The 25,309-nt window shown below is 39.8% G+C and overlaps 3 protein-coding genes across 10 annotated transcripts in view; 2 read left to right on the forward strand and 1 right to left on the reverse strand.

Annotated features, from left to right (window-relative positions):
• The window catches only part of LOC111244098 (acetylcholinesterase-1-like), a 41,141-nt gene extending 38,658 nt beyond the window's left edge, over window positions 1–2,483 (forward strand). For all 3 annotated transcript variants that reach the window (XM_086978480.1, XM_086978481.1, XM_022790741.2), the window contains one exon: window positions 226–2,483. In XM_086978480.1, the coding sequence (XP_086834606.1) occupies window positions 226–469 (244 nt within the window). In that variant the 3' untranslated portion in view covers window positions 470–2,483. The remainder of the gene's footprint in view (window positions 1–225) is intronic.
• LOC111244097 (tyrosine-protein phosphatase non-receptor type 21-like) lies at window positions 2,464–16,244 on the reverse strand. 3 transcript variants are annotated; one of them, XM_022790739.2, is made up of 2 exons: window positions 15,468–16,244; window positions 2,464–7,474 (listed from the first exon to the last, which is right to left on the reverse strand). In XM_022790739.2, the coding sequence occupies exons 1-2, from the start codon at window positions 15,505–15,507 to the stop codon at window positions 4,068–4,070; spliced, it is 3,447 nt and encodes a 1,148-aa protein (XP_022646474.1). In that variant the 5' UTR covers window positions 15,508–16,244; the 3' UTR covers window positions 2,464–4,067. The 3 variants fall into 3 exon arrangements, with proteins under 3 accessions (XP_022646474.1, XP_022646475.1, XP_086834601.1); XM_022790740.2 differs by having other exon boundaries at window positions 15,640–16,243; XM_086978475.1 differs by lacking the exon at window positions 15,468–16,244 and adding an exon at window positions 9,955–10,144.
• Window positions 16,245–16,628: 384 nt separating this feature from the next.
• Window positions 16,629–25,094, forward strand: LOC111245066 (uncharacterized). 4 transcript variants are annotated; one of them, XM_086978479.1, is made up of 13 exons: window positions 16,629–16,746; window positions 17,024–17,110; window positions 17,328–17,529; window positions 17,909–18,186; window positions 18,463–18,570; window positions 20,223–20,466; window positions 20,877–21,170; window positions 21,550–21,746; window positions 21,894–22,245; window positions 22,563–22,985; window positions 23,203–23,495; window positions 23,906–24,043; window positions 24,655–25,094. In XM_086978479.1, the coding sequence occupies exons 2-13, from the start codon at window positions 17,034–17,036 to the stop codon at window positions 24,665–24,667; spliced, it is 2,619 nt and encodes an 872-aa protein (XP_086834605.1). In that variant the 5' UTR covers window positions 16,629–16,746; window positions 17,024–17,033; the 3' UTR covers window positions 24,668–25,094. The 4 variants fall into 4 exon arrangements, with proteins under 4 accessions (XP_086834605.1, XP_022648602.1, XP_022648601.1 ...); XM_022792867.2 differs by lacking the exon at window positions 24,655–25,094 and having other exon boundaries at window positions 23,906–24,419; XM_022792866.2 differs by lacking the exon at window positions 24,655–25,094 and having other exon boundaries at window positions 16,642–16,777; window positions 23,906–24,419.
• The last annotated feature ends 215 nt before the right edge of the window (window positions 25,095–25,309 follow it).

Genomic DNA, 25,309 nt, shown 5'->3' on the forward strand with positions numbered 1-25,309 from the left:
ATCATATTTAACAACTTACATAAACAATTTACCACCACACATACTTGGGTAAATGAAGTATAAAACAGCAGCAGAAGCTAGATGTTTTGACTATGTAATACTTTGCCCTAAATAAGAAATAGAAAATTCAGCTAAATAAACGTCAAAACTTTTTTTCGCTTAACAGCAAGCTCGGTTCGGATAACTATAGCGCCAGTAACTCTCTATCTGTATTTTTTGCTGTAGTGACATCGCTGAACTTTACGGGTTTTCTACCACAACCACGACGACAACAACAACAAAGCCCATTTATCGGAAAGCGAAAACTATTATTAAGAATGGACGCAGATTGTCAAAATCTCGACATCCAGACCGTTACCAAAACTCCGCGCCTACAGGCAACTTCTCGCACGGACAAGTAATAACTGTATTGTCGGCCACCACCTGCATGCTACTATTGGTCAAAGAAGCACTTACGTGCAATTACTAAGAACATTACCGTTATGGTGTACTCGTTTGTCTCCAAAACAACATTAATAATTTGGGATAACACACACTGCTAATTAAGTTTGCGGTTTCATTCCTGGAACCGCCTGAGAAATGAAACGAATCTTTTCATAGCCGTTAAATGATCATAATACGTCATCAGTTGATGAAGAGGAAAAGGTAAATAGTCCTTAAAGGTTGATACATTCGATATCTTAACAAGGTTTCTACAGAGGGATATTTGTACCAATAGACAAAGAAGTGGAACTGGCGTACAGCTGGTGCATCAAATAGATGGATGATATAGAGGTAAGACAAGCTCTTTGGCAGCTATTTTCAATATATCAACACAACTTATGTTGGTTTATTAACGTTGACACAGTTTGACCTATTCAATCCGAAAACGGGACGTTCCAATCGCCCAACCGGAAAATGCAAATCCCGTGAGCATTTAATAATATCTATAAAGACGTTTGTGATCAATATTATGGATAAAAACATACGATCTATTGTCGTATGTTTTGATATATATTCGCCACGAACGACACAGTGAAGATCGTTCTGCCGTCGAAAACTTGTAATACGGTCATGGATTCTTCACCGGAGAAGCAGTTAACGTATGTTTGATTGATAAGTAATGATCTGTGCATTAAATTAAATTAGACATTTTTCAGTTTTGTGGCTCGTTTGCCTTGAGTTTCTGAACCAGGCTCGCAGTTGGCCACCAAATGCCCCCCATTTTTGGCTGACAAATAAAGCAGGTTTGGTTTATGGAATCCATTTTAAAACAGTCGAATATGCGTCAACTGTCCCAGCCTATATATAGCGACGAGAACGTCCGTTCAAAAGGGTTTCCTAAAAACAAGTAACATGCTAACATAACATAACTGACAGTAATGTGTAGCCTTTCAATATTATCAGTAAAAGCTATGCACATTTTCCTATTCCAGATGATAGTATATATGGAGCATCTGACGTACCAAAGCAGACTCAGACGCTGGAGCATACCTAAATAAATAATAGAATTAGGTAGTTATAAAATATTATTAACACACTACCAATCTTATGTTCATTATCGTGTGATTTGTATCCCTACAAACAGGGCTAGAGGTCAATGTTACATTTAATATGTCGATCCGAGCGGTTGATCCCTGTTGGTTTCGTAAAACACTATTTCTCAATCCTAATTGAAGCCTTGATTTCAGTTACGCTGCGAAGATTTTCCGAGGGAAGCTTTCTTGATGTATTTTACGGAACGATAGTTCGAGTAAAACAATGCAATTGCTGAAAATGCGGTTATTATGTAGCAGTATTTCATTCCTGAGGCACTCCAAGGTCACAAAATTCGCTATAGAGACCATTCCGGGTGTTACTTTCCGAAATTGTAAACTTTATACCATATCATAAACATATCAACGTTATAAAAAAAAAATGGCTATTCCGGTAAACAATGACTATCAGTATCTTACCTGGAGCGACTATTATACAAACCAAAACATACATATATACCTCATTACAAGATATTCCTTTTTAGGTCGGCTGACATTTTTCAGATAATCAAGAAGCATGCCTTACTCTGTCGATTGTAACATCAAAATCTGATTGTGTCTACTTGTATCCATCATCAATGATTACCAATTACTTGTCGATTTGTCCTTCGTCAGAAACGAAACTCCGTTTGTTGAAAATGACGCTGAATAAAAAAACGTTTTTGTTGCAAAATCGATTAACAGGGCTATCAACAACGAAAAACTATCTGTCTAACGTGAACACCAAAGCGGCGAGGGATTCAGAGTTAAATAAACAGGATCACGCATAAAACTGTATCTACTTCGCTGCCGGGACTTCAGAGGAGCGTAGTTTGATTAGTGATCGGAGTCTCACTTACACCTAAAACAAATGGGTGAGAAATAATGCCGGTCTTGTTGTTTCGGTCCACACATTACAAATGTCCATTTGTACATAGCCATTCATCATAGAAATAAAAACAGTGTCGCGTATATTTCACAAAAAAATAATCTTTGAACTTTTATTATAATTCTACCAAGGTTGTATTGTGTTTTGTGTATTGATACATAGCTACCTTCAACTAATTTCTTTTTAAAATAAATGTAACCTTTACCGGGCTACATTGCGGCAATTTTAAGTTGTTCAATGTCAAATCACAAAGGAAGCGAGCGTAAAAGGCCTGTGATATCATTCACCGAACGCGTTTACGTTACTCACAAGTTTTCCAAGTTGTTACATTTGCTATCAAATTGTCTTTGTTTAGGAAGTGTATAATATATTATACAGGGAGATATTAACATGTATACATTGCATATTGTTTTTTACCGCAAGAAGTCGAACTACTACAAGAGAAAGCTCAACAAGTCGTTTACAAAAAAAGTTTCAACGAATAATCTGAATGTACAGCAACAAAATTAGATTCCGTCACTGGCATGTAAAAAACATATTTTCGCCGCACGAAACACTGGTCGACCTTCAGCCATCGAGTACCTTTCGCTGCATGTTTAACGAGCAACTTAATTTGCTTAATAACTAACGACTGCTCAATCCGTCACCCTTTTGCCTAAGTCGCACTTTGTAAACATTCAGTGATAAATCAAGGTAAGAGTTTATATAGTTTCTCACGTGCTTCAGCTTTCAGTGCTATACCTATCTTCTGAGCTTGGACTGAAACGCTTCTATTTACGAAACCCGTAATGGCCGTCTTTATTTAAAAGCCTCGTAAGGGCATATGAATGAGACTGAAAAGATCGTCGGGTCTATGGAAACTTGCTTGAACAGTTACCTACACTACGGTCTCTAGTGCCGAGGAAAATTCCGATTGGTTTTTTTTTGTCTCTTGCAAATTTGCTCATTAAACTATTAGATGCAAAATAACACATCTACATACAACAGCCATCGCTTCATCCGGTAAAAACGCTCCCCGGCAAGACTAGTAACGCCACACTCCGTTACAATTATTTCAAATAACTTAATGTTTATAATATCATTGCTAAAATTATTAGATATTTAGCAGCGTAAAATATAGCTGCTCAATGATGGTTGCATCCATCGTCTATACGAAGTCGAAAAATTGGTAAACAAATAAATATTTGTTCATTTCGGCCACTCAGACCTCTGATCAATTTTTTCTAAAGAGCGAGTCAAGTAGTCAAACTACCCTCTCGTGTGACTATTGAAACTATCGTGTTGGGACAATTTTAATCCGGATCGGGGCGTGTTTAATACAAATACATGTATATATCCGATAGGCACCTTTTCGTAAACAGATAATACTCACATGCTCACGCTGGATATGATTAATTGTAGGAACGTTTAACTTCTGCTAGCACCTTACTGATAATATGAGACTAGATTAGACAGGTAAACTCCAATTGCTACACACACATATGCCATACGTTAAATTACTTAAATAGTCGGTGACCTAAACCTTTAAGGTCAAGTCATATCAAGCTATAATGCCGTTCCGTACAACAAGGATGCATTTTATGAAATTCCCATTTCTATATTCTCACACTATGTTAATCTTCTCTGTGAACAATCGAACCATTTCCGCTGACGCAAGCAATCCGTGTACGCGCGAAAAGCAAAACCTAGATTAACCTTGAGTTCTTGAGGTATTGTATTAACACCTGGTAAACGAATTTGTATTGCGCAAGGGTTTGCACCGAAAGCATTCTCTGATAGCGAATATAGGTAAGTGCCTGCGGAACGTCGATAGGGTGATTATGGTCGAGACAAAAAAGAAGAAGGTCGCATAGTATGACAACGCCGGAGCGGCCAACGCCGGCAGTGCAGTGCATTACCACGGGGGCATTGCGGACCGCCCGATTCTGAGCTAGGTTCTGTTCAGATAATACCAGCCGACGAACACTTTCGATTTCCTCCATAAACGATAGAAAGCCGTGGATATCCAATGGGCAGCCGTGATCAGGCCAGTCCGTGTATTGAAGATGGTACACGGTCCGTGTCACTCGTGTCGGCAGGTACTGCACTTGCAGGGCACACGTTGTAAATGTCGAAGACACATAGGTTGTCTTGCGTGTGACCACGAAGTCCTTGAACGTTACCCGCGAATCATCCGCCTGAGGCCAGTACGGATGACATTTCTCCTTGCCACCCTCAACTACATCGGTTAACATAACTATAATCGCCGTGTTATTCTCCCAAATCATTTGCCAAAAGTGAAAGCATGTGTTGGCCATGGGACCCTGTGCAGCGATATAAAATCGATGCATTTCGCCAATACTCACGGAGACATGTGATGCATTGATATAGCCAGTACGGTTATCTTTTGATGGGCCGAGTCGCACCCGGTTCTCCTCGTACGGTAGAACATCTTTGAAGCGATTGCGAGGCATGTTCTCGGCTAACATTGCCGTAGCAAAGTTCGCCATTGGTTTCTTTTTGACTATCTGTTCAAACTCCTGGAAAACGTGGCCACCAGCTAACTTCGTCTCGAGGTCCTGTATCCGCGAGTCTTTTGGTGGTTCATCCATCATTTTCTCAACCATTACGCTGTCGTGTACGTTTTCTAAAATATCGGGTTTCACACTGGGGCCCGCAAGGCCGTTCATCGCTGCTAGCAGCATTGGCCCTGCTAGGACATTCGAGGACCGTGAATGGGATTCCGCTAGGGAAGGAGTAACAGTGGCGCTAGTGCTGTTAGCAGTACTAGTGGCGACAGTGGGAGAAACCGCTGCTAATGCTGTTCGATCCGAGCTATAATGCGTAGACGTGACCTGCACCTTGGTAATGTTGGCCTCTTTCGCCGAAGTCTCACTATTATAGGACTGATAGGCCACCTTCTGGTTATTAACAGTAACAACAGTGGCCGTTGTTGATGGCTTGCTATTATTACAAGTGGGGTTATTGTTATTTGGGGTGTTACTGGAACCGCCATTACTATTACTAGTATACCTAGATGCAGACTGGAGCGGGGTGTGTGTAGCTGAAGTATGTGTCGAAGAACTATCGGACGAAAGTCGCGATCTTGACAGATCAGCATGCTGCAACTGCGATTGCCCAATCACGTCTGGTGCCGTTTGAATCTGGACAAATGACGAATGGCAGCTATTTAGCGACTGAGTTAGATCGGGAACCGATGTGCTAGTGCCTCGACCAGTCGATGTTGTGATAGCAACTCGCGCTTCTATCGGGTACAGATCTCGAGCTCCCGGCAAGACAGCGCTTTGTCTACGATCAAGGTTAATGTTAAGTTCTGGTGTACTGTTATACTGTGTATGCATCGCAGTTTGATAAGGTAGATTTGAGGTTGTTTTAGAAATTTGTCGTGAATACACGCCCACAAGCTCTTGAGACGAATTACCTATGGCCTGCAGGTCGGTGCTATATTGGCCGTACTGCGAATATGAATTGAGAGGCATTAGTGGATTGTAAGATTTTGATGTAGGGCTAATATCGATGTTTGAGCTAGGAATAGAACTTGCATAATTTCCGTAGAGTCGGTTGTGATGATTATGCTGATGACCCTGCGTACTGTGGTGACATCTGTGAGCAGAGCTGCCGTATGAGAGGTCGTTAAGGCTTGCGGAAATTTGGTACTTCATTCGAATTGCCTGTTCGTAGTCCGGTGCTTTACGATAATCTGGCAAAAGAGCCCTACGAACTTCCTCTGAATTTGCCAACAGCATGGAAACATTTTCATAATCAGGCTCCTCTTTGGCCACCATCAATTGTGTGACAATCATTTGGGTCACGTGGCGTGGACCGCTACCAGCTGTCGACACGCAAGGAGTTGAGTTAGGCGGAGCCACCTGCAGCCCCCCACCAGTTATCTGTTGCTGTTGTCCAATGTGACTTGTTTGCGTCTCCGTGTTGTAGACGCCGCTGTCTAAATCATCTAAACTACCCAAACTATGGGCGTTGTTGTTCGTATTGTTGTTGTTATTGTTAACAACAAGTGGTGACCGCATGGGACCCTCGTTAATCGCGTGCTGGTTCTTGATAACCTCTTTATCTCTGCTGCTGCTGCCACCTGCAATGGCGACAAAGGGCCCAGCTGCATTGCCATTACTATCTGCTTCTAGTTGCTTCATTTGCATATAGAACTTGTGTTGCTGTACACACTGTTTCCAAATATACTTAGCCGTAATTACATCATCCAACTGGAATTGCGCACAGCAGTTCGTGTCTCGGCCTTCGACCTTGAAGAACTTTTTGTGATGGATAAGGTCCACTATTTCTGACCACTGATACGCCATTGACTGTTCGTGCTGTATTCGAGATGGGTAGCGAACCGTCACACCCAATGCAGATACGCCTAACGTAACATCCTGGCCAATCTGATCCTTTACGTTAAACAATTCCTCTCCATAACCTTCCAGCCGCTGTACCGCCATTAAATAGTACAGTTCGGCAACCGCATGCGGGGTGCCATGAAGACTCTGGTGCGCTTTAATAATCTCCTCAAGCAGTTGATCTCCTTGATTGCCACCTGCTACCCCGGTGAGGTATTTCGGAACTAGAACAAAGTTCTTGAGATATTCGGGCGTATGGTGTTCAGGTCGATGGTCACCAAATTCCGCTTGTAGGCTAAATGAGGCTAGTTGCACCGCCTCTTCGCGGTTACAACGCAGACGGCCTTCAAGAATGTCACTTTTGAGGTGGGAAAAGTAGTAATATCTCGTGGGTTCATCGGACAAATGGTCGACGTTGAACACATAAAACATAATGCCAAGTGTCAGTGAAAACTCTTGCGCGTATTTATCTAGTTGTTTCTTAAGTGGCCTATCCAGATCGACCCAGCGTTGACTGCCATCTTTGGTGGCGTATCGCAGACCGAAATATTCAGTTTGGGCAATTTGCAGTCGCTGACATACATTGTCGAGACACTCGTGTCCGATGGTTCGCGAACTCAGTATGCATTCAACCGTTCCATTCTCAAGCAGTTTGACGATGATCACACATAGCGATTTAGACACCACCGAGTAGTTCCTAGATTTTTTGAGCTTCAGCAGCCCGAACGGCATCGCGCCACCTAGAATTCAGACAACATGAAAATGAAATTAGATTAAAGCTATCTGTTAGCAGTAAACACGAAAAATCTCCTTGTAAGATTTCTGGATAAAATTAACCGGTCAACAACAAACTTAATAACCGATCTAAATTTATAGAAAATATTAAAAACAACTTCCGAGTTTTTAGCATTTGAATCGGTGCGTAACAGACTAAAACCGTGGCACTATGCTGCCCTTCGTGGTTTTTCTTTTTGATTTATTTAAACACATTTTTTTACACAATATTTTTTGTATTCCGTGAAAAACTTGATTTGTTCATATGCTAAGTATGATAACTAGCAGATCCTTCATGGGTAATATATATATATATATTGTGTTTCCGAAGAAGTGTTGTAGCCAGATGGCTGCAAAGTCATAGGTCTTTGGTCTTATAAGTTGAGTGAGTAAACGGCCTGAAGTTAGTAATGTTGCTGTCGTTCCGGAAACTTCAATGCGAAAGATGTCCTTTGCAATAATCGACAAACTATAAATTATATATTATTGCGAAGGTTGAGCAAGATGGACACGTGAGTAACTATGATATCGCTAGCGAACGAAACATCCTCCATCAACCAGCTTTGAAAAGGCCGGCTACTAAAAGCTCGATGTTTGAGTACTACACGAATTTGTTCGATCGTACAAATTGAGTTGATGTTATGTTTTTGCTGGAACTGGAAAGGTATCATGCGATATAAGTTGCTCAACTAACAATGTTGTAAGAAGCGATTGAAAAAAAACGACTAGAGCTACTGAGCAGTTGTTTTTTTTACCGGGACAATGCTTCGACCAGACACATAATTTACAACTATTCAACAACAAATTGAAAGAATTTCAACAATAAATTTAATACATTTCCTGTATAGTCCAAATCTTCTATTTCGATTTCATAGAAACTTCCTTGATGGCGTTACAAAAATCACTGAATGTAATTTTTCGTCTAGAAACTACGGAGGTTCTACAGTGATGGATGGATCAAAACGATGGGTATTTACTTTGGTAATAGCATTTTAAAATTTTCGGTTTGGGTTAAAAACGTCAACTTTTTCGACGTTTATAGATATGTGTGTGTTAAAGATATGTGCATATATGTGTATATATATGCACCAAATAGGTACGTATATATGTGTGCAAACTAAATATTTGCCGACTCCTTGAATGGATGAATTATATTTCCATTTTAGCTACTATTACTGTTTCAACTATGGCTAAAAGCGTTCTTAAAGACTATCATAAATGTGAATACTATTTAGATCTCTCACGCGTGTAATTTAGACTTAAAATATCTAAGGGACGTTTATTCAACTGGCTGTATGCGGAAACATGAATTCTCTGCAACAAAAGCCCGACTCATCGCCACCCACGACTTGAATCACGAGTCGAATGTCAACAGAAAATATGTTAAAAGAATTTCAGTGGGTAGAAGATACCACCTGACGTATTTACGGAGTGTCGTCGTCGTCATCATCGTCATTTGGCCTGTTTGAATCCTCGATGTACTGTCCTGTTTTATTTACGCATATATATATATATGTATACATATATATAGCATTATCGTCTACCGTCTACGTACTGCATCTCGATTCGTTTTATACTGACATGGAAGTAAAAGTTTCCTTATTGTTAAGTGAATATTATAATATTTCATCCCAAACATCGTGTTGTCTTGGTACACATAGCAATCACGGCTGTTCCCCTTTCCTAATAAAATTAACGCTCACTTCATCCAGCAGCGGACCTGAAGATCTGTTGTTGCATTGTTGTGGGCTTCGTTTACAAGCCGCTGCTTACGCACTTACATGCCCCCACATACTTCTGTCCGGAAAGTAGTTCACCAACGGTCGGTATACGGTCGCCCTAATGATTGCTTGGAAATACGAAGGCCTTAGCTGATCTTACAAGGATTCGTCATGATCCCCCGCACTTAGTGTACCATTGTTGAGGGTGAACCCATTGACCTCCTATCCTTCCTGCAGCACCCGTATTTCCACCGCCCACCGAATACTGGCTAGTTAACGCGTCATTTTCGATGCATTGATTAGTGATAAGCATACAGTTGAAGGACTCACAGCACAATTTTCGAGCCTTTCAGTACCGCCATAAACGGCCTCTCTCACAACCCATTGGCCTTGCATTTACCAAGGCACCTATGGACCTGCGCATTGATATGTTAGTTCTCATGACAGCGACCGATGTTTCTTCTTTGTTGTTTGCGTTTCTGAAAGCATGTGTCAAGCTTCCCCGACATGTAATCTCAAACCACCCTGAATAACTCATGTAAGAGATTACCGTAGTTGCATTATGAAAATTAGCTAAAGATACCGACCTCACTATTTGGACAAGCGCGATCATCTTGGTAAAAATTGTTTTGTTTAACCCTATACATCCCATCTATTCGTATCCAAAGGACTCTTCAGAATTCACACGAACAAACTCAAGTGCTTCAATCTTTGTTAGCACGTACCGAAGTAGACCATCGAAGCTTCGATTGGTGTCACTCGTGACAGCCACTGCATAAGCACATATGAACTTTCACCTACATTTCATACTTCTCACATCTTCGCACACATTAAAACATTACTAAAAACATTTAATGATTTAGGCCATTATGCGCCATTTATAAGTACGTCGTAAATACAATAGAATAGTTGGAACGAACGCAACGATACGACATTGATCGTTCAACCGTCATTATTTTATATGAAGCACACGTACATTTTTGGCCTTGTATCAATCTTCTGTGAACTTTCTAGAGATTCGCGTAGCCCAAGTGAGTGAGACATCATAAATATGTATTTAAGTAGAAGGTTCATTCGTTTGAGATCGCAAGAATTTTTGGTACACACCATCATATCTGAGCTTGATGACCCATTGTTTACAGACAAATTTCATTTCAAGCCCGTGTCGCCTAGTGTGTACGCCACAGATTACGAATCCGTAAGCCGATCATTCAAGTTCTTCACATTATGCCGCATAAGAGATTCAGAATTAGGTTTTAGTTGCAAGATTATTATAAAGACACGTCCGCAGCGTTAAGGCATACAGGGGTATTGTTAGCTACCCTAACAGCTATAATGGAATCGGGACGGAGGTTAGACAACCCAGCCAGAATCGCCTCCGTAAGATCGTTGTCATATCCAGTTACATTCAGGCTAAACGTATCGTATATTTTTTTCAATTACTATCAATAAAAGTCCGGTTTACAGAACTATTATGTTTCTATAATAGACTCGAACAGTAAATTATGACACTGAGCACTTCGCTATCTTTTTTTTTCCAATTAAAAACCTAGGATAGGCGTTAACAGTTAGTTCTGTGGCTGACAATTACTTTGAAGTGCATCCACTCATCTGAACAGGTAAAGGAAGCAGCTGTATTATTATATTATACAGAGTATGTACGTATCTTGCAGCATTGCTTTTATGATAACAAAATTCTTAGAACCATTAGATTGATTGGCATGCCCGGGCCAAAAGACTTTCCCCACAGGATTTTCTTTATAACATGTATTGTTATCAGGCATATCACTAACAGCAGAACAGTCAGGGCAAGCAGGAACGTGGATGTATGGTTTCAGAGAAAATATATATATATTAGCCAACATGATATAATTTAGTACATCATACTATTAGAAGCAAGAGATAACCAATTGCCGTTTCTGGCAAATTCTTTTTTTAGCTCTCGTACTGTTTGTTTAGCTCTATACACTATTCTAAAGTGTTTGTTCGGGCCACAAACTCGTTGTAATTTCATTGTGCCCGTGTTAAGGCTCGAAGAGTGAATCTGTTTGGTGAAAAACAATACATCTGTTCTGTTTTACGCACCGCCATCGTGAAAAATCTGCCGGAGCAGTCCGAGATACTCGTGTCCTGCAACATATGGACTCCTCGTCTCAAAGACGTTCAGTCATAACATCATGCGACAAGGGCACGCCTTTTGTAGTCGACGTGTACGAGAACCTCATAAAGGGCAGTTGGTAATCAAGGCGTGAGCTGACAAAGCAGGCTGCAGCCATAGTACTGGCTTTTGTATGCATTTTGAGTCTACGGTATTTACCTAAAAATTAGCTCTCGCAAGTTGAGTGAAAAGCACATTGAAAAAAAAAATGGTCGGCATTATGCAGCCCTAATGACAGACTTCATTATATAATTTCGGTGACAGAAATTAGAATCTTCACGTCAATATTAAGCGGAGAAAGCGATAGGTAGTTCCGAAAGCAACGCCTAATCTCAGAGTCCAATTAGGTCTCCTTTCTGAAAATAGCATAATTTCCGTGTGATAGAACTGCAAGGGTCTTATATACTAAGAAGTGCTCGAAAAAAAATTTTTAAAAAATCGGCACAGATCAAAGTAGCCTAACAGAAAAGACCCGATAAGCAAGGGAGCGTCATTCTGCCTCACGACAGTGCCAGACCACACACAGCGAAGGTTGTTCAGAGCTGGATTTATTTATCATACTCCTAAGACCTGCGTTGAAAGATTACCACTTCTCACATTTTTTAACGAATTTAATTCCTAACAGTACATTTGAAGATGATAACGGTGTCAGCGAGTTCGTCAACATCAAACCTTGAAATTTCTATAAAGACTGAATGAATAAGGTGGTTGGGAGATACCAGAAGGTCGTAACGAGTGACGGCAAATACACAATATACGAATCTGCTGCTAGGGCTCGACTAAAACGTTATATTTTTCATTAAATTAATACCGTCATTACATGTATTCTAAAGTAATATGTTGCGGAATATTATTAATCTTTCTAGTGAACTCCAAGCACAATATGAAAACTATAGAATAGTATCGCCGGTAGCCGGAAAATTTTTAGGATCGTACTGCATATGTAAACATGAGGCAAGGCTTGAGCTATGCCAAGATTCAATTGCGTTGCCACATAAGAGCATATAAGCTGAAAAAGTATAACGGATGGAAAAGCTGATTTCGAGAACCCAAAAATAGGGAAAGCTTGTTGAAGTGCATCTTACCATCTTGAAGCAAAACCTTAAATACTATCTTAGATACCTATAGTTTCAGTCGCGTTACCAGTGAAGCCTGGACACCGTGCCTATTTTTTTTACACATGATCGAACATTGTTGTTCCAGTTATTGAAAATAGTGGTCCTTAAAGATAATCTCAGACGCACATTGTCGACAACTCGTTCGAACCGTACACATACACATGCGTGTGTGTATCTCTGCGTGCATAGGTCGGTATGTGGGGGCTCGGTCGATGAATCTGTGCATAGCTAATTTTTAGATAGACTTACTGTAACCACGAACACTGGTAAGATTCAAACAAAAGAAAAAAATTACAATTGATAGCAGCGAGTCAGAAGTCCTTTAAACTCCTTTGACTCATCGTGATTTTCTCTGCATTGAGCAATACAAAAATAAACTGATGGTCTCCATTGTCACACATAGGAATTGTATGCGAACTGAGCTTGTCGAAGAAACCACTGATCAATTCAGGGACATTTGTTCCGAAATAGCAGTCGTAGTACAACGATGGACTAACTGCACCCAAACCCTCACACAAAGAAATCGCGCGTACATCCCCATGGGACGCCACAGGCCGTGGCTTCGAATCGGCTATAATAAGATAAAATGAGTGTTAGTTTAACCAGGCAACCGACCAAAGGGCGAACAGGCCGCCGCCAATGCCACTCCACGCATCGATGCTGCTATTCTCCGCCCTCGTGCTGTTACTTTGCTGTGTGATGCCGCCGCCGCCGCCGCCGCTGCTGCTGCTGCTGCTTAGATCAGACGGTGCCGACTGTGCGCCGATGAACGGCAACATCAGCATGATAAAATAGCAGTCTCTTTGTCAGAACGGCTTTGTCGCCGAAGCTTTAGAAAAAAAAGCCGAAGTGGGATCAACGAACGTTCCCTTTACTCCTCGAATAACCCCTCCTGATTGAAAATGAAATAGAAAAAAACAGTTTTTCTGCCCGAACGTATCAATGGTCTAACTGGTCTGATTTTCCGCTTTTAGCGATGGCAATGTATACAAGCGAGACAATTTGCTCACTCGCGTACCGTGTATACGATTTCTGCCACAGATTCTCTGCATAGCTCTCAAATTTGTATTAATAGATTGCTCTATCATCACTATCGTGGCCTCTTCTTTATTTTTTATATACACGTCTCAGCGTCGTGGCACCTTATGGATGCCCATATATCTGTTTTCGTGTTCTTATAGGCAATTTTTTCATCTATGGCTTCTTGAAGTAAGTCGGTAGTCGGATATGCTTGCCCACGAGTTAACCTTTTTAAGACATGCAAGGCTCCATAATCGGACGGATTTGGATCGTAAGGACAAGCGGATTGAAGACAATATTGGATATTCTTTTGCTCAATCTAGAAAATAATTGGGGGACGGCGATGAGGTCTGGCATTGTTACCAAGTAACTAGAATGCGTGCTCTCGATTGTCGTGCCAACGATTCATAAGTAGCCTAAAGAATTCGAGATACCTCATTGTTTCACTTTTGGCAAGAATCTCATAATGATAGATATTCCTAACGTCCACAACATTACGTACAAACCTATACGACACTGCCACCGAACTCGATTTTCCTCTAAGGCGGCGTCATTGTTTTACACAGACTATTTCCGGCTTACGGTAGAGCTTGCATCATGCCTCGTCTCCGACGACCGTAAATTCCAGGCAGGATTTTTTTTCGTTAAGATTTTGTAAATTATACGTGGAATACGCCTTATGGATTTCTAACTGGCCTCGAGTCAATTCACAGGGGACCATTCTTTATGCAGTTTCCGCAGTTTTTTTCAGTATCTTCGGCTATAATTCTGTAATACGTTACACGTGAAATGCAAGTTTTAGCCGACAGAGCCCTTAGACCTTAAGCTCCGCTCTTGTGAAGAGTCTCCTCCATTGCACGAATGCATTTTTGCTTTTCAGGTTCCGACATCTGGTCACCTTCTCGTAGGTCCTTACAACTCCAATCTCTGTTCTTGAAACAATTGCATTGTTCACGTACTATGCTATCGCTTGAGGCTCCTTTGCGTGATCCCTCCATCAATCTTCGATGAAATTCCGCAGCATTGTGGCTTTCGGAGAAAAACATGAATGCTAATAGTTTATTTTTGAGACTAAAAGATGTTCTTTCTTCTAAACTTATTTTCTCAGATAAGGTTCCACCAAATATAATTGCTTTCCACTCATGAGTTTCTAGAAGGCTAAAGTATTATTCAGCTAAATCGTTTATCAATGACGCGTAGTTCAGAAGTTAATTTCGCAAGATTCGCCTATCTTAAGTGTGTTCATAGGGTTCACACATATTAAATAAATTAATTAACTTCCACGTTTGTAATGAACACCACTTACATACTGAGTATGCAGAATTTACGCAAACCTAAACAAATATCTGGAAGATACAACTTAACAATAATATGATTTCCAACTTAAGCAAATTTAACGATCGAGTCAATTGCATATAGTACGTTGTAGCTGTAGTGTGCTTCGTAGTGAAAAGTTATTTATTTATTTATTTAAAAGTAAATTTTATGTAAATCAACTGGCTAAGTCGATTTTATTTTATTCATTAAAAAAATTGTGAAAAAAAATCCAAAATATAGATAATGCACATCACTGACACAGCAAAACGCAGGTAATGACGAAAAAATTTTATACCTAACTTACACATAGCAATAGTAAATGTTACAGAGAAAAAGTATATTTATAGACACAACATCCAAGTCGAGACTATAAGCCTTCACCCCTGTCAGCGCAACAAAATACATATACAGGGCCAAAACCTTTGTCGTTCCTTTAACGTGCGGTTTCGCATCTGCAGGAAAGAGAAAGCGGAGCGAGCCTTGTGCACGTGCGCACGAGAAAAACACACACAACACACATACGCACACACATTCGAGTCGAATCACCACCCACTGTGAAAGGAGTGTGTGTTCGATTCTCAGACTTATCTCAAGCAATGGCTCTTTTTCGTTCTAGAACACCTACATTTAGTCCATCTCATGGTTAGCCCTGTATAGAGGCACATTGCTGGAAGTTCCTCACAACTTTTTGAAGCGCGATAGGTCTGTCTCTGTTACTTGTCACTTAATCAACTCAACTACACTTCCCAAATCCGTCACCGACATACTGGCATGAAACGTAATACCAATAAACCCACCTCGACGATATGAGACAACCGCGGGTTGAGCGCCTCCGGTTATATTCAGTATCCGTTTCACCACTGACTGTGGAACTTTTACGTAACAGCAGGAACTTAGACCGTTGTTCTTAAAAAATTTGCAACTGTTTATTTGAAAATACTTCAGCGGGTGGCAATACTGTCGTCACCGCATACAGATTAGTTTGAGGAAAGCTGGGCTGGGTTGTGATTTAACCCGCTGCCTTATCTTCGTAGCTGTATTCACTCATTACACATTTTTGAAACAACTGACACATAAAATTCAATGTAAGCGGATTTATGAGTGACTAACCACACGCGATGTGTAAGCCTATGTGCAGGAGACAATAATTTTAAGCAAACTAAGTTTGTACCGCTGGCACTTGCTATATAGACAGTTACCAAATAATACACTCTGCGATCGAAACTTATGATACACAAATTGATGTTGCCTTTATCCGTACTCCTATGGCTGAAGTTTCTTCTGTGCTTAGTATCGTTACGAAGCAGCGATGGTACCGCAGACCTGTGCCTCTTCCTGTAACGTCTCACTTTAGAACGTCAACACGCGGAATAATACAGTTAATGATAGCCGAAAAGTACTAGTAACACTGATTTCACGTAGCTCAAAAACTATCAGAGGCTTATTTCCTTATTATGTTTTACCATATTACATATCAGGATATACAGCTTCACTTTCAGTTTTACTTATTCTTTGAGGATTCAATAAGTGAGGAGGATGAGACTAAAAAATTCAGATAGGTTCTTTTTTTTTTCAACCATTCTTTATGATTCCCTACTGATCTCGTTTCTCTATTTTCATATGATAGCTACATTTTTTGCTTCATTAAATAAAGCCGTTCAAGTAGCGCGACGAAAGGATCAAATTTTTTTCACCCATTAGATTACAGAGTGGCGCTGCCAGATCTAGTTGACCGCGCGAGCTATGGGAGAGGAAGTTTGTTTTGACTAATATTTAAAATTTTCGAACAGCGGGTAACTCTTCACTCCTAAATGATGATTATACGAGCATAAGAAGATAGTGTCTGTTCCTATAGAGAAAAGAATCTTCGAATTAGTTGGCTAACTTAGAGGAGTTTTTAAATGGTACCAATGTGAACGCCGAACAAAAGGACAGGTTGATAGCTAACTAGTGACGGATTTGCTTGAAGCAACAGATGAGTTTTCGAGGAGTTGCTCTATCAATATTAGACGAGACGAAAACAGGCATTGATTGAAGTGTAAATTTATTAGATTGAATTTATTGGAGCTATGTGAAAAGGGCTACAAAGGTTTAGGGAGTTTTGACACCTATTTAAAGACTTCAACAATCTCAGAGATCTTCATATTTATGGTTGCTGCGTTTGTTTGTCTTTGTTTTCAGCTGTGGAAACATGCAGCGACATTTTCTTTGGAAGCACCAGGCTACCTCCGACAGGCCGCCAGTTGTGTTGGGAATCCTCTCCAAAAAGTATTTGATTTTTGGTAGCTGAAGATTTTACTAATAAAGACTATAGTTTTGTTGTTTTTCTAATGAATATTCGTCTTGTTCAAAATAAGTTGTGCACATATTACGTATAATTCACCAACGATTTTGGCTGTGCTCCATTTACACACTTCCACAGTCTCAGTTCCAAAGGTGCTTCCATCAAAATTCTATAAATAGCATACCTTTTGTTTGGTTTCAGAAAGCCATTGATGAGAATTCGTGAGCGTGTCCTAAATGCTGCTTACCAGACGTACGTGGATAACAAGAAAGCCCTCTTCGTAGTGGGGGAGCTCCTATGCGGCTCGCCGGAGGCCGAGGGTTTAGAGGTCGAGGTAAATGCCGTGCGAGGAAAACCCCAGCCAGGTCCCCTAAGGTCCGCGGATTTCCTCGCTAGCTGTCGCGTAAGTGGTGACCGTTTAATACCCAGCATTTTTACACCACTTTCAGCCCGTGCAAGTTTTCATTGCAAAAAATCTTTAAAATTATTATAGCAAGTAAATCTATCGAATTTGCGAAACATTTTTACAGTTTACGAGCAGTGAAATAGGCGATACAAAAGCCTTCTAAATCCAGAAGACACGTGTTAAATATTAGAGAGATGTTTTTATGATGGCCGTTGAATTGCGTTTTACCATGCAGCTGCGATAAACGCTTTGTCAAAACGGCCCTACGTTGTGAGAATCAACAAGTAAACGCTTATGCAGTTACTTTTTGTACCGAGCTAATTGGCACAAAAGACAAACTATTGGAGCGTACACTTTTCAAACTGCTTGATTTCAGTTTTGTCGTCTTGCAGAAGCGCGTGATCCGAATAACACTGTATTGGATCTCGTCGAGGACGTAAAAACAAAGCAGTACTCTCTCGGCACAGGAACCGCCGTCCTCAACTCAGCTCAAACAAATACTCTCCGTCAGTTGACAAATTTTTTTTCCCTTGACATTCATGGCAAACTCGAGGGTCCTAACTGCTCCGTGGATGTTAGCTTTGTGTGCTTTGAACGACGACTGAACGCATACAAAATCAGTAAACTCCCTCTAGCTGAAAACACGATCTTCAGGTGAGAATCACTATTAATTAATTAATCGCGCAGGTATTCTTTAAGGGTGCGCATCAATGCTCTAAATACGTCCAGGAACCACCTTTCTCGACATTTAAAAATTAGTGGCGCTTTGGAGACTGAAACCTACATGTAATACAACTAAATACATCTTCCTTGCAACTGCCAGAAATAGGCTGGCGGTAAGATTGTATTAGAAACTTGTGGGTAAACTCTGATGTTAACTCAAATTCGTATTACGAACTTTATACTTTTTTTTTTACCTGAATAAAACAGGATGCTAAGTCAACTCCGAAAGGAACTGCTATGGGGTTGGGTGCGTACGTCGAAAGGTAGCTGCCACCTTTTGCAGAAGGATGATGCAAGACAGGACGTCACAGGGGTGTAAGTTTGCTATATATTTCTTAATAATGTTTCAAACAGAAAGACACTTGTGAACGAAAGGCCGGCGATCCTACAACACACATTCATATTTGCAACATAAATAACGGCTGTTTTTAAATGTTTGAGCATTTCTTAACTTGAAAAAGCCACGCGAGGTACATCTAACATCCGAATTAAGTCAAATTCTTTTTCTAAAATATAATAAATTGCATCTATTGGAACTGTAGAGATTTTATACACTAGGGAGTGCTGGAAAAGAAAAAGAGAGCCAGTAAGGATCGACAAAAAGGGCCTAATTATAGGGACGCTATCCGATTTAAGAGACCCGATAAATGAGGTGAAATCATCCTTCTCTATGATAATGCCAGGCTACGCATGGCAAGAATAGGTAACGTTGTCCTGCAAGAACCTAAGTGAGCAGCTTTTTTGCTCGCCATATTTTCCAATACCTTGCGCCAACAGATTACTACCTCTCCGATCATTGACACTTCTAACAGTAGGATTATCAGTGAAAAGAGTACCAACATTGGACGAGTTTTTCCAGAGCACCTGACATAAAAGTGTTCGCCGTAATAAATAAGTTCTGCTAAAATAAATGAAGAGTGGCGACAAATACATAATAAATCGTTTCCTGCCAGGACTCAAGCCGAATGTCGCGCCTTTTGTTAACTAGAACAAACCCTATTACTTATGTACCGACCTTGAAGTTATTCCAATAGTATGAAGGAATCAGGTAGGTATCGACTGAAACCCTATGTTTTTTTTATTAAAGCTACTTAGCATTTTTTTGTTTTTCAGTGTTACTTCATGAGTCGTTTCCGTTCATCGTTGGTTATAACTATGTTAAAATATTTGATGTAGAAAACTCACAATAACTTTGAATAGTTACACGGTTCGTGATTCGCCTGGCTTGTAGCACTTTCTGTACGCCACTATTTAAGAGGACGAAGGCAAATTTCAGTTTCAAGTGCAGAAGTAGAAAATGGAGTACATGTTTCACTTATGTCATTTTTCTTTGAGCATAAGAAAACTGGCTTTATTTTATTTTTATAGCCTGTCGGACATAAAAGAAAGTCAATAGACATAGATGCAAATGACGCTGTAGAATAAGATCTGACGCTTGTCGTGTGAGATACTGCTGAGTTCAAAAATCGTAGATACAATAGCTTGTAAATATTACCTATGTGTGCACATTTTTCGTTTCAGATAGCTAATAACACTTTCTTTCAAACTCCATTGGAATACGGGACCATGCAGTTTAGTACATTACATATAACATGTTCTATCATAAGATGTATCAGAAATTTGACGACGGATGAAATATTTGCGACTACGCTTGCTCCGCAGACCTATTAACATTAAATAGAGCAGGTGATGAGGTACACTTTCAGCACGGCCAAGTAATATTATACCCTGTAATATGTCTATACCATAATATTATAAGAATATGGAGACGCTGTTAAAGGGCCATTGTTACATATGTGTTGCGCACTTAAATGTCGTTTTTATTGTAATAGTTTGCGTATCTCTTGCGGCTACGTACACCCGCATGTGAAACAGGTTTACTTAGAAAAGCTATGTATCATCAAGCCTGGGATACGCCACAACTTCAATAAAATAAAGCTCCAGTCGTTGTGCAATTTCTCTTTTAGCTGGATATCAGGCGTAAAAACACCGCATCATCCGTTAGTTTGGCTGGTGTGTCAACACTTTCTTAGTTCGGTCCAGCCGCCGTCACCTCATGCAAGATTATATGCCGCTACGTGCGGTGGGAAATCAAGATTTCAGCAGATACAAGCCAAAGACAAAGATATCTTCGTTCTAATTGTTTTCGATCATGAGGGAGATTTAACGTTTTACACTGTGATTCCTATTGATGATGTCATGAGAACAGTGGTAAGTATAAAGCACTCCACTGTTGCCAGCACTCGCAGTCTGTAGTTTTTGCAAAATCTGTAACTTCTGCAAAATCTCAGACAAGAAACTTACTACAATATATTATTATTATTATTATTAGCAAATATTTCTTTACCTAGTAATGCACAAGTGTTTCTAGTAGGTAAGTAAAAGTTTGCCATTCCTATCAAATAAGATCTTTATTATAAAGGATAAGCAATTTTTTTTTGTCGCTATTGAAGTCATTTCCGTAAACTACGTTTTATTTCAGAGACAGTGAAAAAAACTCAAAAAGTATTTTAAGTACCTATCCTGTGGAACACCTAAATTATTAGGTAAACCATACGTATTAATAACGTTGCTGCTCTTTGTCCACCACCCATTCGACCACCGTCGCCGCTGTTCCGAAGGTGTTAAGTGGCGTAGAAAAAACAACTGTGACCAGGGTGTTTAGTGCGCGAGACCGATTAGTTGACATTACTCTTGATTTGTGCTTCATCGACGATGGAGATTTTACGTTTGACGCTACGATGATGAATCAGTCTGAAAATAGCAATTCTACTCGCTATAAACAAATTCGAACGGAGCTGACGGCCGAGCGCAATCTGTCAGAAGGCGGGCAGATGTCGGCCATACAGTCAACGGAACAAGACGTAAATACTGAAAGCTACCGTATTGCAACTCGCCGCGATGCTCCTATATGGGTGAGTGACATAGGATTACCAAGGGGCAAATGGAGTAAATTCGATTTATCACGCGGAGTTCGACGAACCGTTAACCCAGTAATGCACGGCTGTATAGTTCAATTCTTTCTTTTTAAAAAAAAACCGATCGTTGAGGGGGATTCGCCAAACTATTTTTCAATTTCAACTAACCCAACTGGTTCACAAATGTTCTACTAGTTTATTAATTAAGCTTCTTTGCTTTACAAAGCTGTTTATTTTTTTTAATTGCTCCCTATTTTCACTTTACTAAATAATTTTGATGAGACTAACTTTGATTTTGGGTCTTAATTAATTGAAAGCTTTATGGGAATTATATGAAGTTTATAGGCATTTTTATACATTTTTCCCCCTTCCACAGTTGTCGCCCAGTGTGGGTCAACAATATACACCCGCTACAATAGGTTTACAGAAACAAATGCAGCCGAAGCGCGTTCACCTGACTAGCATTTTACCTGAACGAAATCAGACCTTGGGTTCATTAGAACCCCTTGGACCGATGCCATCAGCCAGTTCGACGCCTCTGGACCGAGTAATACCCTCTCAGAAAAACAGCAGGTATAATAGAAAAGCTGCATGTGAGATTTTTGTACCGAAGAACTGTATTTAAAATTCTACTTTTGCAATTGCTCTAGTATTAACTACATGAGTCATTTCTTGTTGAAGTCAATCATTTTTGACTTGATACTTTCGGGTTTATTCAAGGCTCGTATGTGAGCGACGATCTTCAGAGCGCAGTTTGGCTCCAGATTCGAGATATAGTTTTGAGAACGTCGAAAGTAACAGTCCCAGAAACGTCTCGCCTGAATTACTTGAAATCATTAGAAAGCAGGAGTTGGAAATATCTCTTCTCAAGGAGCAACTACAGATGCTTATTGTCAATAGCAACAGTAATAACGTCGCTAGTAGCAGTGATGAGGGTTCGCGTACTAGAAAAAGTAGCGGAGATCGCGATAATGACAGCAATACGAATTCTCAGAAACTTATCCATGGAGGAAATTCGCCAAAAGAACCGCGACAACATCCCACTGTAGCAGTCGACGATATCATCGAGCCAGTAAGTACGCTGGTAACGGTTTTCAGTAATAATAATGATGTATTGGGACCGAGTGGCGGTTCTGGCTGTGATATATTCCTACAATCTGCATTGATTGAATTTCTAGCATTACAACATTAGCTATAGAGGGCTTGTTATTCGAAAGTGAAAAGCAAGGGTGACCAATTGTTTCTTGTACGACGTTCTTCACTTCTATCGATTTGATGCTAACGCTCATTAATTTACGTTTACACAAGTATTCTTTGTTTATTACTATTAGACTAAAAACAGAGCGGTATTTGCACCATGGTTTATAAATATAAACTGTAATATTTCAGACAAAACCGGTTACATCTGATGGTTATTGCCGACCCATTTCACCCCCAGAAACTCCACCTCATCGCTTTGTACCCATGTGCTCTTATGAGTTAGATACACCGAAGACATTTGACAAAGCTTGTTATCCTTTAAAACACGATACTGACAACCTTATGAACTCCGCTCAGTTTCACGAAAGTAAGAGTGAAGATAAGACGAATGAAATTAACAACCTGCTTTCAAAACCGTATAATCAACAATTGAAGTTACTCAATGAACAGTTAGATAATCAGGAAAAAAACAATGCAGATCCCGAGGAAAATGTTTACGAAAATATAGGCAATGTCCTTCAAGAGGATTACCAGAACGACGGAAAGCAGTTATCGGCTGCGGTTCAGTCGACTGGTAGCTTTGTAATGTTTCGTCTCGGGGAGCAATTCAAGGTAATGTGCTTATAGACGAGTTAGCAACTTGATACTGGACATGAGTTATCAAAAACCCATCATCTAATAATAATAGTGATAATATTAGTAAGTGTTTATTCTACTTGAAATGAACACAAAGGAGTATTATTATTATTATTATTATTATTGAAGCTTTTTTTTATAATTTTATTTAAATTTATGTAAAAGGCTAATCTTTCTTGTATACTATTTTCAGCTGATGTCAACTAAACAATTACGGCATCAAGACGTTCTGCAGGATAAACCGGCTTCGGATCTTGCCTTAAATGGCGATAATGTTTGTAGCCTTGTTGTTCCTCCACGGCTGCAATACGAATCTCTCGCACTGAGTGGAACCCAGCCTTCCATACTGGTTGATCAGGTGACAAGAAAGTACTTTGGAAGAAGTCCACAGATCCCTACAACGACTATGAATAGTAACACAGTTTTCAACAAACCTCATATTCTGGGAATTGGAAAAACGTCTCCGCCGATCGGTATGTTACGAAGGTAAGAAGCATTGGTCGGGTTGTTAATTAATAAGGTAATAAAGTGGTTATATAAATAAAAAAAAGTATAGGTGATTTAAAGCATGAAATATTTATTTAAGCTTTACCCAAATTTGCTGTTAAAAACACTGAATAATTATCATAGTCTTGCCAAGGCATTGCTAAAGGCCGAGATCGTTTTTAATTAATGTCTTCTTTGTAATTCACGTCTGCTACTTAAGCCATCAGGCATTACTTAGGCGCCTAGCTCCTAGCATGAAACGAAGTGTGTCTGCACCCAAATTCGAACCCAGGCCACCACGTGCCTTTAAGTTTAACGAGCAAACACGCTCCCACTGCGCTATCACAAGGACAGATCATGTTTAGTTGCATGTGAAAAGCGTACTTTTTTTGAACTCTCTCCATCTGCAGAGTGCTGACGGCCGAAGCTACAAAGCAAGTAGTAGGACAGAACGGGGAAGTATCAGTGATCACCCGAAAATACATGAAAATGGAGGACATACAACGAGTTAAAGCTAAACCCATTAGTGACGGTTCCTCGGATGAACGGTACGTGCGAAATTTCGACGAAAGAAACTCAGAAAGATTTCTTGATATCGATGCGCTTAAACGGCAACCCAAACTGTTATAGTACAATAAGTAATGTACACTGTCGAAGTAGCAGCTCGTATATCTCAGTTGAACAATTTGTACGATGGTACGCGCGATAACGCGACATCCCTGTATGTGCTGTGAACTAAGTACGATTGTGAATATATATGTCGTGTGAAAGATGAGCAAGTGAATAGTCGAGTTCTATACGTCATTTTATCACCAGGTAGGCGCGCGTTCTTATAAGCAACCTTCAAGAAAATGTAGACCTCAAACGACCATGCTCTCAATTAGTTCAACTACGAAATTCCAAAATAAAGTTAATTGTTGTACATTTTTGGTTAAATGTCATTTAGGTTTATCGTGAACGCAACAAAAAAGCATGTGTAAACGTATATTATAACATGGATATACAAATAGTCGGATTTTTTTAGGTAAGCCAGCGTGAATATTAAGTACAAATATCCGTTTGTGATCAGATCAACAATCATACGTGAATCGTTAGCCTCACATAACCTATGATTTAAACTTCAGATACAAATCAAATAATGTGATCTTCACTTTCACAGACGAGATTTTTGAAAAACGGCCGTACTACATCGAGTGCTTACCACGTGTGTCCGTGTATACCCTACACGCTTAACTATATCCCGCTAGAATTGTGCCGTACTTAAAGTTCGCTAATTATAATTAAAAATTTTGTTCCCTGATTTCTATTGAATTCACTCGTAAATATGAATTATACTACAAGTGCCGTAAGAATAAACACGAGTGGAAATAAGAAAATCTGAAAACGAGCAGAGAAATGTCATGTTCTAGAATTATGCTATCGAAGAACCATATACTTACTAGTTTTGGTAACTAAATCACTAACCACGCCTTGTGGTTTGATTCAACGTGAATGTAATTTTTTTTTTATCAAATTGAAACTTTTTAGAGTCGAGGGCAACGACCAATTTTAAATATATTGCAAATAAAAAGTCATAACATTCGCGGTCATTGTACGTAATTACGTGGAAAGCTTCTCCTTTTTAAGCTTCAGATGATGGTTGAATTCGAGATATTATGAAACCCCCATCCAACCAATCATTTTGCCAGTTCAACAAAAAAAGTTCGTAACAATTACGTCTACCACACAAAATATAGGCTACATAGTAGTTTACGCACAACGCATATGCGTAAATATACAAATCAAATACCCGATTAATCAATAAATTCAGATAA

The sequence above is a fragment of the Varroa destructor genome, unplaced genomic scaffold (assembly GCF_002443255.2).
Source record: "Varroa destructor unplaced genomic scaffold, Vdes_3.0 BEIS01000002.1, whole genome shotgun sequence".
In the NCBI taxonomy this organism is placed as follows: domain Eukaryota; kingdom Metazoa; phylum Arthropoda; class Arachnida; order Mesostigmata; family Varroidae; genus Varroa; species Varroa destructor.